Source organism: Tupaia chinensis, unplaced genomic scaffold, assembly GCF_000334495.1.
Source record: "Tupaia chinensis unplaced genomic scaffold, TupChi_1.0 Scaffold138665_1, whole genome shotgun sequence".
NCBI lineage: Eukaryota > Metazoa > Chordata > Mammalia > Scandentia > Tupaiidae > Tupaia > Tupaia belangeri.
The window spans coordinates 1709768-1722319 of NW_006198557.1; the positions used below are offsets into that span (position 1 = coordinate 1709768).

Below are 12552 nucleotides of genomic sequence, written 5' to 3' on the forward strand. Positions count from 1 at the left end.
CTCCCACATAACCTGACCCACTGGATTAAAAATCACATTGGGTGTGAATGCGTGTGTGTCCAAGATCTCAGGAGGAGAAGGGAAGAGAAGGGAGTGGGGCATGGCCATCCCTCTGGTGGGTGATTTCTCACTTTCCTTCTTGTCTTCTCTGTCTCTCTCTCTCTGGGGAGTGCTTGTGCCCTAAGGTAAAACCTCTACAAAAAAATTAAAACTAAAAAAAAAAAATTTAGCCTCAAAGGCAAATAGTTTAAAAAATTAATTAATAAATAATAATTATTATTATTTTAAATTTGACAGAATGAGACAGAGAGAGAAAGGAAAAATGAGAAAGCAAAATGCTAGGTCTGGCACTCGAACCACAGTCTACCATGTGGGAGTCCAGCACCTTAACCACCATGCCACCTGCCAGCCCCTATCAAAGGCAAATTTTTTTCTTTAGAGAGAGTTTTACTATAGAGTATGTGTGCTTGCTGGAGAGACTGAGAGAGACAGAAAGTGAGAAATCACCCCCCATGGGGGTTGGCCACACCACAATCCCTTCTCCTTCAGTCTCCTCTTGGGATTTTGGGTATGCAGGCATATGCACCCCGTGTGAGTTTCAAGCCACCTGATCTAGGACTCAAATGATAGTCTCCTATGTGAGAGTTCAACCATGCAACCATTATGCTATCTGCTGATCCCTCAAGGGCAAATATTAATGAAGAATGGAATTACTAGCTCATCCTTAGTATAGTAAACTTAATTCTCCCAAGACTTCTTGACTAATTCAATGGACCTATAGCTATAGAAATCACATACTGCCTTGTTAAATTGAAAAAAAGTCTGAATATTTTTTGGTAATCTCTCACAATGTGGTCTCCTCCTGCCCAGGGCACGTGTACTCACTAGACAGAGACAAAGAGAGGGAAAGTGGAAAGTGAGAAGTCACTCCCCTCAGGGTTGAGAATATGGCCACGCTGCAATCCTCCCTCCTACATTCTCTCTCAGAATTTTGGTCACACACATGTGCTTGGTGTGATTTTTCAAGCCTCCTCATCCAGGATTCAAACCACATAGTTGGCCAAATGGGATCCAGCTGCCTTAACTTCCACACTTCCATCTGGCCCAGCAATGTGGAATTGAAAAGCAAGGAGTCTATGCAAACTCCCTCTTGAGAAGAGCGAGGGCCCAGACAGACCCTTCCACGGACACCTTTCCGGCTCATCCTCTTCAGCTCGGATCAGCAAGTCCTAAGAGACGGGGAGAACACGGACCAGTTGGCTAATTAGGAGCCCTGTGCATTGGGCCCCCAAGGTCGTGCGATTGTAAATAATTGGCCCGTGTCTTCAGACCGTTATTTGCTGGCTCCAGTAGGGCAGCTCCATCAGGGTCTACTCCCCTCCTGGGCATCTGTAACAGGAGCCCCTTCCTGAATCTCTCTTCTTTTAAGTCTCGAGGACGGAGCCTGAGGCCTCATTGCACACCAGACAGGAGCGAAGTGGTCCATTCGCACTGCTTGGTCATGGATGAGCAGAGACTCATTGCAGCCCAGTGAGTGCTGAGGGAGGCGGCGGAGGGAGGGGGACTGCAGGAATTGATTCCTCCTCATTGGGGCAAACATGACCGCTGGGATAGACAGCTGGAGGGATAGCGGTATGCAAAGTTTCAGACAGAGTTCTATGAAGTGTTTGTTGTTGATTCAGCAACCAGTAGGTGGACTGAATGTGTATTTTTTTTTTGGGGGGGGAAGTTAATGAATTTTATTCATCTTTTATATCTTTTAAAAATCTACTTTTAGCTTTGTTAATTTTCTCTAGATTTCAACCCAAATATCCAAATATGGATGATTGGAATACTACTCAGCTATAAAAAAACAGTGAGACCCTGACGTCTGATACAAACTGTACCAATATGGAAGATTTAATGCTGAGTGAAGCCAGCCAGATTATAAAAGAAAGGCATTGTATGTCCCCATTTTATACTGAATGTGTATTTTTAAAAAATTTACTTATTTGTTTTTATTTGATCAGAGAGGTACAGAATAAGAGAGAGCAAGAGAGTTGGAAAATGAGAAAGCAAGCCCCCAGGTCCAGGACTCGAATCATGGTCAACCAGTTGCTAAAGGGCATGTGTGCTCATGAGAGAAAGAAAGAGACAGAGAGAGAGAAAGAGAGAAAAAGAGAAAGTAAGAAAACAAGTGCCAGGTCCAGGACTCGACCTGTGGTCAGCCATGGGGGAGTCCAGCGTTTTAACCACCTCATCACCTGCTGGCCTCTGAATGTGTGCTTTAATACTAGGATGATGTAGTTCATAGTAACTGATTTTTGTATTGAAACAGCAATGTAGGTGATTAACAGTAAGATCAAACAGTCATTAATTGTTAAAAGACAAGTAACTGTGGGCTAGCCAGTGGCATGGTGATAAAGGTGGCTGGTTCCCACATGCCTGATTCTGCATTTTGAGTCCTGGGCCTGGAGGCTTAAAAAACATATTTGTGCATGTGCGTGCATGCCCAAAATCCTGAGAGAGGAATGGAGGAGAAGGGACTGTGGTGTGGCCATCCTCACTAGATGTGTTTTCTCACTGTCCCTGTGTCTCTCTCAGGTGAGCACATGCTACCTGAAACAAATTAAAAAAAAAGGCAAATGACTAATCTCCATGTTCATATTATACAGAGATCCTGACTTGTATATTAAGAGAGGCGCAAGAATTTTCAAAGAATCGCTGCAGTAATAAAATGACAAACTAAAGGATGTCCCTCCCCCAGGTAATGTCAGGCATCAGTGAGTGTTTGGAATAAACATATGCAGTTCACGGAGAACCTGCAAAATCAAATGTCAATATGTATTAGTATACTTCTCTTTTTTTTGGAGAGGTTTTTGCTATAGGGCTCATGTGCTCACCAGAGACAGAGAGAGACAGAGAGACAGAAAGCGAGAAATCACCCCCCAGGGGGGATGGTTACGCCGCAATCCCTTCTCCTCCATTCTCCTCTCGGGATCTTGGGCACGCACGCACACGTGCCTGGAGTGAGTTTTAAGCCACCGGGTCTGGGACCAAACGGCGGTCGACTACGTGGGAGTCCAGCGACATAGCCATTATGCTAACTGCTGGTTCCCATGTATTAGTATATTCATGGGCAGTATGTGTAGTGTAGTATTTAGGTGACCTTTACGTATTTTTTATTTTTTAAGAGAAATTTTTGCTATGGGGCACATGCTGTCACTGGAGAGACAGAGAGGGAGAGAGACAGAAAGTGAGAAATCACCCCCAGGAGAGGATGGTCATGTAGCAATCCCTTTTCCTTCATTACCCTGCCAGGATTTGGGGCACGCATGCAAATACACCCAGCGTGAGTTTTAGCTGCTGGATCCGGGATTCAAACTGCAGTCAACTATGTGGGAGTTCAGCAACATAACCATTAAAACATCCACTCAACTTTATTCATTATCATTATTTTTTAATTTAACCAGAGAAAGAGATAGGGAGGGGGAAAGTGAGAAAGCAAGTCATCAGATCCAGGACTGAAATTGCAGTTGGCCATGTGGGAGTCCAGTGCCCTTAACCACCATGCCACCTGCCAGCCCCTATTAGGCATATACTAAAGCATATAAATATAAAATTATAACACGAATAAAATGATGTCTCTCTTTCTCTCTCAGTTAATGGTGTTCATCAGTTCAAATATTTGAAGAAGAGGAAGGTACTTCTTGGCAGAGAGACTTGAACACAAAGTTGTGGTGTACAAATTCATTATGGGGTGACCCATCTAAACAGTTCTTTTTTTAAAAAGATTTTTGCCATAGTATGTGTGAACTTGCTGGAGAGACAAAGACAGAGAGAAGGAAAGTGAGACATAACTCCCAGGGGGGATGAATGCTGCCATTTCTTTCTTTCATTCTCTTCTTGGAAATTTTGGGCATGCTCACATAAATGCCTAGCATGATTTCCAAGCTGCTGGGTCTGGGACTTGAACTGTGGTTGGCCATTTGGAAGTCCAGTGCCTCAACCACTACATAATCTACTGGCACCAGCAACAGTTCTCCCTTATCCACAGAAGATATGCTCCAGAACTCCCAGTGAATGCCTGGAACCTCGGATAGTATGAAACTCCATGTCTACTGTTTTTGCCTACATGTACATATCTATGATAAAGTATAGTTTATAGATTAGACACAGTAAGAGATGAATGCCAATAACCAATAATAGAATAATTATAACAGTATACTGTAATAAAAGGTATTTCAATGTGGTCTCTTATTTCTCCCTTTAAAAAGATCTTTTCTTGGGACCACCATGTTGCATAGCGGTTAAGGGGCTGGATTCTCACATGGTTGACTAGAGTTTGAATCCCAGACCTGGTGACTTGAAACTCACACCAGGCCTGTGTGCATGTGTGCCTAAAATCCCAGGTGGAGAATGGAGAAGAAAGGACTGGCATGGCCATTCCTTTGGGGGGTGATTTCTCACTTTTCCTTTCACTGTTTCTCTTTGTCTCTCTCCAATGAATACATGTGACCTCTGGCAAAAACCTTAAAAAAAAAAAAAAAAAAGAGTAGGCTGTATTTTACTGTGATCAAAGATATATCTCTAATGTTCTTGGTCTTCCAGTATTCCCCCACTGATACCTCCAATGAACGTATGTAAAGAAAGAGGAGAGTAACATGGGAGCCAATAATGAAAGCATTCTAAGAAGATGGGGTTTGTCCCACTGAGAAGTATTGCTGAAGGTCACGATCCTCAAATGCGAGGACTTGGGCAAATTGCTTGAATTCAAAATATAAAAACTGGGGACCAGCAGGTGGTGTGCTGGTTGGGGCGCTGGACTCCCACATGACTGACCGAGGTTCAAGTCTCAGACCTGGCATCTTGCTTTCTTGCTTTCCTTCTTGCTTTCTTGCCAAACTTAAAGTAAATGAATAAATAAATTAAATTAAATTAAATTAAATACATAATTCTTTAAAAATTAAAACAAAATATAGGGACCAGCAGGTGGCGTGGTGATTAAGGCGCTGGACACTCCCACATGGCCGACCGGGGTTCAAGTCCTGAATCTGGTGGCTTGCTTTCTCACTTCCTCTCTCTCTCACTCTCAACCTTTGTCTCTCTCTAGTTAAAATTAAAAAAAAAAAAGAATGAATAAATGAAATAAAATAAATAATTATTAAAAAAAACCTCATAAAACAAAATATAGGAGTCTCAGATTTTGGTTTACTTTTTTTTCCCCAACCCTCTTTTCTTTTCAAAAGGTGCTCCAGTGACAAAGAGCCACAAAATCTAACACGTGTCTCAGAATTCCTCCTGATGGGCCTCTCAGAGGATCCAGAACTGCAGCCTGTCCTCTGTGGGCTGTTCCTGTCCATGTACCTGGTCACTGTGCTTGGGAACCTGCTCATCGTCCTGGCCACCATCTCAGACTCCCACCTGCACACCCCCATGTATTTCTTCCTCTCCAACCTGTCTTTGGCTGACATTGGGTTCACCTCCACCACTGTCCCCAAGATGATATTGGACATCCAGTCTGGCAGCAGGGCCATCTCCTACTCAGGCTGTCTGACTCAGATGTCTTTTTTTATGCTCTTTGGGTGTTTAGATAGTCTGCTTCTCACCGTGATGGCCTATGACCGGTTCGTGGCCATCTGTCACCCCCTACACTACCAGGTCATCATGCACCCACACCTCTGTGGCTTGCTGGTTTTCCTCTCATTTCTCCTCAGCCTTTTGGTCTCCCAGCTACACAACTGGGTGGTGTTACAAGTCACCTACTTTAAGGAGGTAGAAATTTCTCACTTCTTCTGTGACCCGTCTCAGCTCCTCAACCTTGCCTGTTCTGACACCTTCACCGATGACGTTGTCACGTACATGGTCGGCCTCCTCTCTGGGTTTCTTCCGCTCTCCGGAATCTTTTTCTCTTACTATAAAATTGTCTCTTCCATTCTGAGAATCCCATCAACAGGTGGGAAATACAAAGCCTTTTCCACCTGCGCTTCTCACCTGTCGGTTGTTTGCTTATTTTATGGAACAGGGCTTGGGGTGTACCTCAGTTCGGTTGTCTCGCTGTCTCCCCGAAAGGGCGCCGTGGCCTCGGTGGTGTACACAGTGGTCACCCCCATGCTGAACCCCTTCATCTACAGCCTGAGGAACAGGGACATCAAGAGGGCCATGTGGAAGCTCTTGCACAAGACAACCTAATCTCATACCTTTGCTCTCTGTCGGGAATACAGGTTGGAAAAGGCAGCAAAACTGAACACGTAGACCTGAAAATGTCACCTCTCATCGTGAGATTTTTGTAGTTCTCTTGGCTTTTATTCTTCTTCATATTTCATACTCAGATATTGTTTCTTTTGGTCTGCCTTGATGAGACTGGGAGTCCTGGGGAGACGGGAGGAGTATTTTGGGATTCTCTGTACATTATTATTATTATTATTTCTATTTGTAGGTTTTTTCCTTCATTTTAAAATTTCATTTTCTTTTATACATGCAATCACATTATTTAGCGTACAAAGTGAATATTTCAACATGTGACCATTCCTCCCTAGTCCGGTTGATAAAACTATAAAATGTCTTCAACAGATAATACCACGTTTCTTTGACCCATTAATGCTTCGCCTCCTTATTTTTCTTCTAAATGTCCTTCCTTGGACCCTCCTCTTCCACACACACTAGATCTGATGTTTATATCCATTTACTGTCTTTCTATATCCTTTAGTCCATCAGTTTCAGTTATTATTTTTAAAGAATTATTTATCTAATTTTAAATTCATCATTATTATTTAATTTTTGCTATAGGATACATGCGTTACACCAGAAAGAGACTCACATAGAGAGAGGGAAAGTGCGAAAGCAAGCTACCAGGTCCAGGACTGGAACTGTGGTCGGCCATGTGGGAGTCCAGCACCTTAATCCCCATGCTGCCTGCTGACTCCAGGATTCTTAACACATCTTTCTGGGATCCAGTGCCTTAACCACCACACCATCTACTGGCCCCCAAAGTCAGAATTTTTATCCAAAGAGGACTGGTATGAATTGGGCCCTAACTGCATGTGGACAGACATTGAAGATCATAAAGAGACCAGGGCTCAAAGGAGGAGAATACAAGACATTCTTGGGCCAGCCAGTGGCCTGGTGGTTACGCAAGCTGGATCCTACATTGCTGATAGTGCAGTTCGAGCCCTGGCCCTGGTGGTTTGAAAAACATGAGAGGTGTGTGTGCATGTGCGTGCTTGCCCTAAATCCTGCAGGGATGGAAGAATGGAGTCAGGGCTGTGGAGTGACCATGCCCCATGAGGGTCTCTTTCTCTCTATCCTGTTCTCTGTCTCTCTCTGGCAAGCACAGGTACCCTTCAGCAAACTAGAAAAAAAGACATTTCTTTAGCAGCAGACAATGTGTTTTCTCAATTATTATTTTAAAAGTTTAGTTATTTATTTCTTTCATGAATGAGAGAGAGAGAGCACCCTTAAAAGGTCTTGATACCACAATCCACACCCAACATTTACCCAGCCCGTGCATGCTCAGAGAGGTCTCTGGATACAAATGTGGATCTTCCTATGAGGGTCAGCCCTGCAGAGCACTGTGGTTACCACTGTGTCCCTGTCCTGTCCACTTTTCCGTTCTTTCTTTCTTTCTTTTATAATTCAAAAGTAATTAATTAATTATTATTTTGAAGTTCGCTATAGGGAACATATACTCTTTTTTTTTTTTGGAGATTTTCACTATAGGGCGTGTGCGCTCACCAGACAGACAGAGAGAGACAGAGACAGAAAGCAAGAAATCACCCCCCAGGGGGGATGGTCACGCCACAATCCCTTCTCCTCCATTCTCCTCTCGGGATCTTGGGCACACACGCACACGTGCCTGGCGTGGGTTTTAAGCCACTGGGTCCAGGATGTGAACTGTGGTTGACTATGTGGGAGTCCAGCGACATAGCCATTACGCTAACTGCTGGTTCCCGGGAACATATACTTATGAGAGAGAGAGATTGTGAGAAAGTAAACTACAAGGTCTGGGACTTGAACTATGATCAGCCATGTGAGAGTCCAGAGCCTTAACCTCCATAACACTTGCTGGACTCCCACTGTATCTAATAATGTTTCTTCAGCTATCCTCTCCCTGTTGGGGGTACCTCTCTCTCTCTGAAAAAATATACAAATAAACTTTAAAAATTAATTCTCTCAATGACATCCACCCTCTGGTTTCCATGCATTAGTCACCCTCTCACACGGAACATGGGATGCACCCAGGGACACACTTCTGCCAATAAGAACATGATAACAGGTCACTTCTGGGAATGGAGTTAAAGAATCTGGATTTTGGGGCCATCAGGTGGCACTTAGGTGAAGGCAACTAGATCCCACATGGCTGGCGGTGTGGTTCAAGACCCAGACCCAACTGCTTGAAACTCACACCAGGCACATGTGTGTGCGTGCCCAAAAATTCCAAGAGGAGACTGGAGGAGAAGGGATTGTCATGTGGATATCCCCTTCTGGGGGTGATTTCTTACTTTCTCTCTTTTTCTCTCCATTATCTCTTTCTCTCTGGGTAGTGCCCATGCCCTATAGCAACTTAAAACAAAACAAAGCAAAACAAAACAGGATCTGCTGCTTTCTGCTTTCTGCTCCTCTCTGGCTTGCTCCAGTGGGTAGAAGTCAGGCGCCATGTTGGAACTAACCCTTGGAGAGGCCCTGATTGTAAGGAACTGAGGGAATCCTCTGGCTAAGTTTCCTGGGAGTAACTGAATCCCACCAACAGTTATGTGAGGGAGTTTCAATGCAGATCTTCTGTGGGTCAAGCCTTGAGATGACTAGTCCTTAGCTGACCCAGTGGCTGCAACCTTCCAAGAGCTGTGTGACGTATTTAAGTATCAGTTACCAAAAAAGTATGTAAACTTTCGTAATACAACAATATGAACCCATTAGAGAAAAAAGCCCTCAGAATTGAAGCCTCGTTCCAATGAACAAATACCCTCTAAATCTCCAACATACAAAACGTCTACCCAAGGGAAGGTAAAACAAATCAAAATAAGGAGCCAGCAGATGGTGTAGCGCTTATGTTGCTGGACTCCCACTCGGTCGACCACATCGACTTGAAACTCATGTGGGGTGCGTATGTGTGTGCCCAGGGTTCCTGGGGGAGAACGGAGGAGAAGGGATTGTGATTTAGCCATCCCCCTGGGGGGTGATTTCTCACTTTCCCTCTCTTTCTCTCTGTCTCTCCCTGGCAAGAGCATACGCTCTAATACAAAAACCTCTATTGAAAAAAAAAAAAGGACATGAAAATAAAAAGTTAGCCTTGGGACCAGCCAATAGCATAATGGTTATGTTGCTGAACCCTTATGTAGTTGACTTTGGTTCGAGTCCCAGACCTGGTGGCTTAAAACTCATGCTGGTTGCATGTGCTTGCATGCCCAAGATCCTGAGGTGAGAATAGAGGAGAAGGGATTGAGGTGTGACCATCCCCCCTGGGGGGTGATTTCTTACTTTCTGTCTCTCTGTCTCTCTCTGTCTATCTGGTGAGTACACGTGCCCTAAAGCAAAAATCTCTCTCAAAATAAATAAATAAATAAAGCAAATATTTTTGAAAAGTAATTATAAAGAGACAGAGAGAGAAATGGAAAGTGAGAAAGCAAGCTGCTACATCTAGGACTTGAACCATGGTCTGCCATGTGGGAATCTGGTGCCTTAACCACCACACCACAGGCCGACCATCCTCAAAGGTAAAAATTAATTGAGCATGGAAATAATATCTCATTTTTGGTCTAGTAGTAAACCTAATTCTCCCGAGACTTCTTGACTAATCCAGTGAATCTATAGCTCTGGAAATCACACACTGAATTATTAAATTGAAAAGAAGGCGGAATTTTGTGGTAAGATCCTGCAATGTGGATTTATTTATTTATTTATTTATTGTTTGCCATAGGGCGCATGTGCTCACCAGGCAGAGATAGAGAGAGAAAGTGGAAAGTGAGAACTCCCTCTCTACGGAGGCGGCGGGGGTGGCCACACTGCCATCTCTTCTCCATTGCTGTCTTTATTTTTTGAGAGGTATTTTTGCTATAGGGCGTGTACGCTCGCCAGAAAGACAGAGAGAGAGACAGAGAGACAGAAAAAGGGGGATGGCCATGCCACAATCCCTTCTCCTTCATTCTCCTCTTGGGATCTTGGGCACGCACGCACATGCACCCAACGTGAGTTTAAGCCACCAGGTCTAGGACTCCAACCACGGTCAACTACCTGGGAGTCCAGTAACATAGCCATTATGCCAAGTGCTGGTCCTTCTATATTGTTATCTTGAAATTCTGGGCACGCACATGCACCTGGTGTGATTTTTCAAGACTCCAGGTCCAGGACTCAAACCATGCAATCGACCATGTGGGATTCAGCTACTTTATCCTCTATGACTCCTGCTGGCCCTGCAATGTGGAATTGAAAAGCAAGGAGTCTATGCAAACTCCCTCTTGAGAAGAGCGAGGGCCCAGACAGACCCTTCCACGGACACCTTTCCGGCTCATCCTCTTCAGCTCGGATCAGCAAGTCCTAAGAGACGGGGAGAACACGGACCAGTTGGCTAATTAGGAGCCCTGTGCATTGGGCCCCCAAGGTCGTGCGATTGTAAATAATTGGCCCGTGTCTTCAGACCGTTATTTGCCAGCTCCAGTAGGGCAGCTCCATCAGCGTCTACTCCCCTGCTGGGCATCTGTAACAGGAGCCCGGTCCTGAGTCTCTGTTCTTTCAAGTCTGGAGGACAGAGCCTGAGGCTTCACTGCACAGCAGACGGGAGCGAAGTGGTGGATTCACACTCCTCAGTCATGCATGAGAAGAGACTCAGTGCAGCCCAGTGAGTACTGAGGGAGGAAGGCTGTCAGGAACTGATTCCTTCTTATCGGTTCAAATGTGATCGTTGGGGTAGACAGTCGGGAGGATACCAGGATGCAAGGTTTCAGCCAGAGTTCTGTGAAGCTTTGGTTCTTGGTTCATCTACCCTTTAGTGGATTGTATATGTATTATTTTTTCTTTTTTTTTTAAATGACTTAAGAAAAGAATTTTTTTTTATGGCTGAATAGTAAGACAAATAATAATATGATTGAATGTATAAAAGAAAATGAAAATTAAAAAAAGTTGTAAAAAAAAAGAAATTAAAAAAAGGGGAAAATGCCCTCCTAGTTGATATATGTAATCAATTTTCTAAAAATAAAATTCAGGCATTATGTCATCAAAAACCAAAAAGAATTGTTTATTTTCATTAATTTTTAAACATCCAATCACTATTTAATAATAGTCTGGAGAATATATGATGAAAAGCTACTTGGTGATGAGAATGTGGATAGTAAGGTCTCTGTTTTGACCGATGTACATGGTATTCCTTTCAGAAAAAGAAATGTAATATACTGTAAAGTTATACATGAGTCAATGTAATATAAACGAGATTATGATAATGATAAAAAATAAAATTAAAATAAAAAAGAATGATTTACTTAATTTAATTAATTATTATTATTTTTAAAACTTTGCTAGAGGGCACATGTGCTCACCAGAGAGATAGACAGAGAAAGAGGAAAAAAAGGGAGAAAGCAACTCACCAAGTCTGGGACTCAAACTGTGGTCAGCAATGTGGCAGTCCAGAGTCCTAACCACCATACCACCTGCTAGCCCCTGAATGTGTATTTTAAAAAAAGTGATTTATTTTACTCTATCATCATTTTATAAAATTTGACGAGAGAGAGAGACATAAAGGAAGAAATCACCTCCCAGAGAAAATGGCCACACTGCAACTCCTTTCCCCCCATTCTCTTTTCAGGATCTTGGGTACACACGCCCACGTGCCCAGCATGAGTTGCATGCCGCCCAATCTGGAATTCGAACGGCAGTTGACTACGTAGGGGTCCACTGACATAACCGTCTGCTGGTCCTCAGCTGTAGTTACTTTTTGGGTCGGGCTTTTTTTCGCCCCCCATTGGTGGAACTTCTCTGTTTTTCCTTTTAAAAATTTATTTATTTGTTTATTTTATTTTATTATTATTATTATTTTTTTGCCACAGGGCATATGCATTTGCCAGAGAGAGTGAGAGGGAAAGTGAGAAATCACCTCCCCAGGGGAGATGGCCACACCGAATCCCTTGTCCTCCATTCTCCTACTGGGATCTTGGGTACACACACACGCATGTGGCCAGCATGAGTTTCAAGCCACTGGGTCAGGGACTCAAACTGTAGTCAGCCCTATGGGAGCCCAATACCTTAACCACGATGCCACCGGCTGGGTTCATTTCGGTTATTTATATTTTAAATTTACATTTAATCATTGTATGTGTTTCTAGCATACAATATGGGTTTTCAAAGCATATATGCATGTCATGGCAAGCACGTCAAAAGATATTACTGGGAACCAGCACTTGGCGTAATGGCTATGTTGCCGGATTCCCAGGTAGTCTACTGTGATTCGAGTCCCAGACCCTGTGGCTTAAATTCACACTGAGCCCATGTGCGTGCCCAAGATCCCGAGAGGAGAATGGAGGAGAAGGGATTGTGGCATGGCCATCCCCCCCGTGGGGTGATTTCTCGCTTTCTCTCTCTCTGTCT

The 12552-nt window shown here is 43.7% G+C and overlaps 2 protein-coding genes across 2 annotated transcripts in view; both read left to right on the top strand.

The window, feature by feature from the left end:
• Positions 1–1598: 1598 nt before the first annotated feature.
• On the top strand, positions 1599–6171 carry LOC102481499 (putative gustatory receptor clone PTE01). Its single transcript, XM_014592849.2, has 2 exons — positions 1599–1632; positions 5183–6171. The coding sequence occupies exons 1-2, from the start codon at positions 1599–1601 to the stop codon at positions 6169–6171; spliced, it is 1023 nt and encodes a 340-aa protein (XP_014448335.2).
• A 2463-nt stretch (positions 6172–8634) lies between these two features.
• The window catches only part of LOC102481911 (putative gustatory receptor clone PTE01), a 6856-nt gene continuing 2938 nt past the window's right edge, over positions 8635–12552 (top strand). Inside the window, exon 1 of the mRNA XM_014592856.2 lies at positions 8635–8667. Within this exon, the coding sequence (XP_014448342.2) occupies positions 8635–8667 (33 nt within the window). The remainder of the gene's footprint in view (positions 8668–12552) is intronic.

What these genes read in the sequence shown, in the direction of transcription:
- LOC102481499 (XM_014592849.2), top strand. Translation starts at nt 1,599, where the DNA reads ATGACCGCTGGGATAGACAGCTGGAGGGATAGCG. An exon ending in AGACAGCTGGAGGGATAGCG is followed by an intron (nt 1,633 to 5,182) that starts GTATGCAAAGTT and finishes TAGGAGTCTCAG; the next exon opens with ATTTTGGTTTACTTTTTTTT.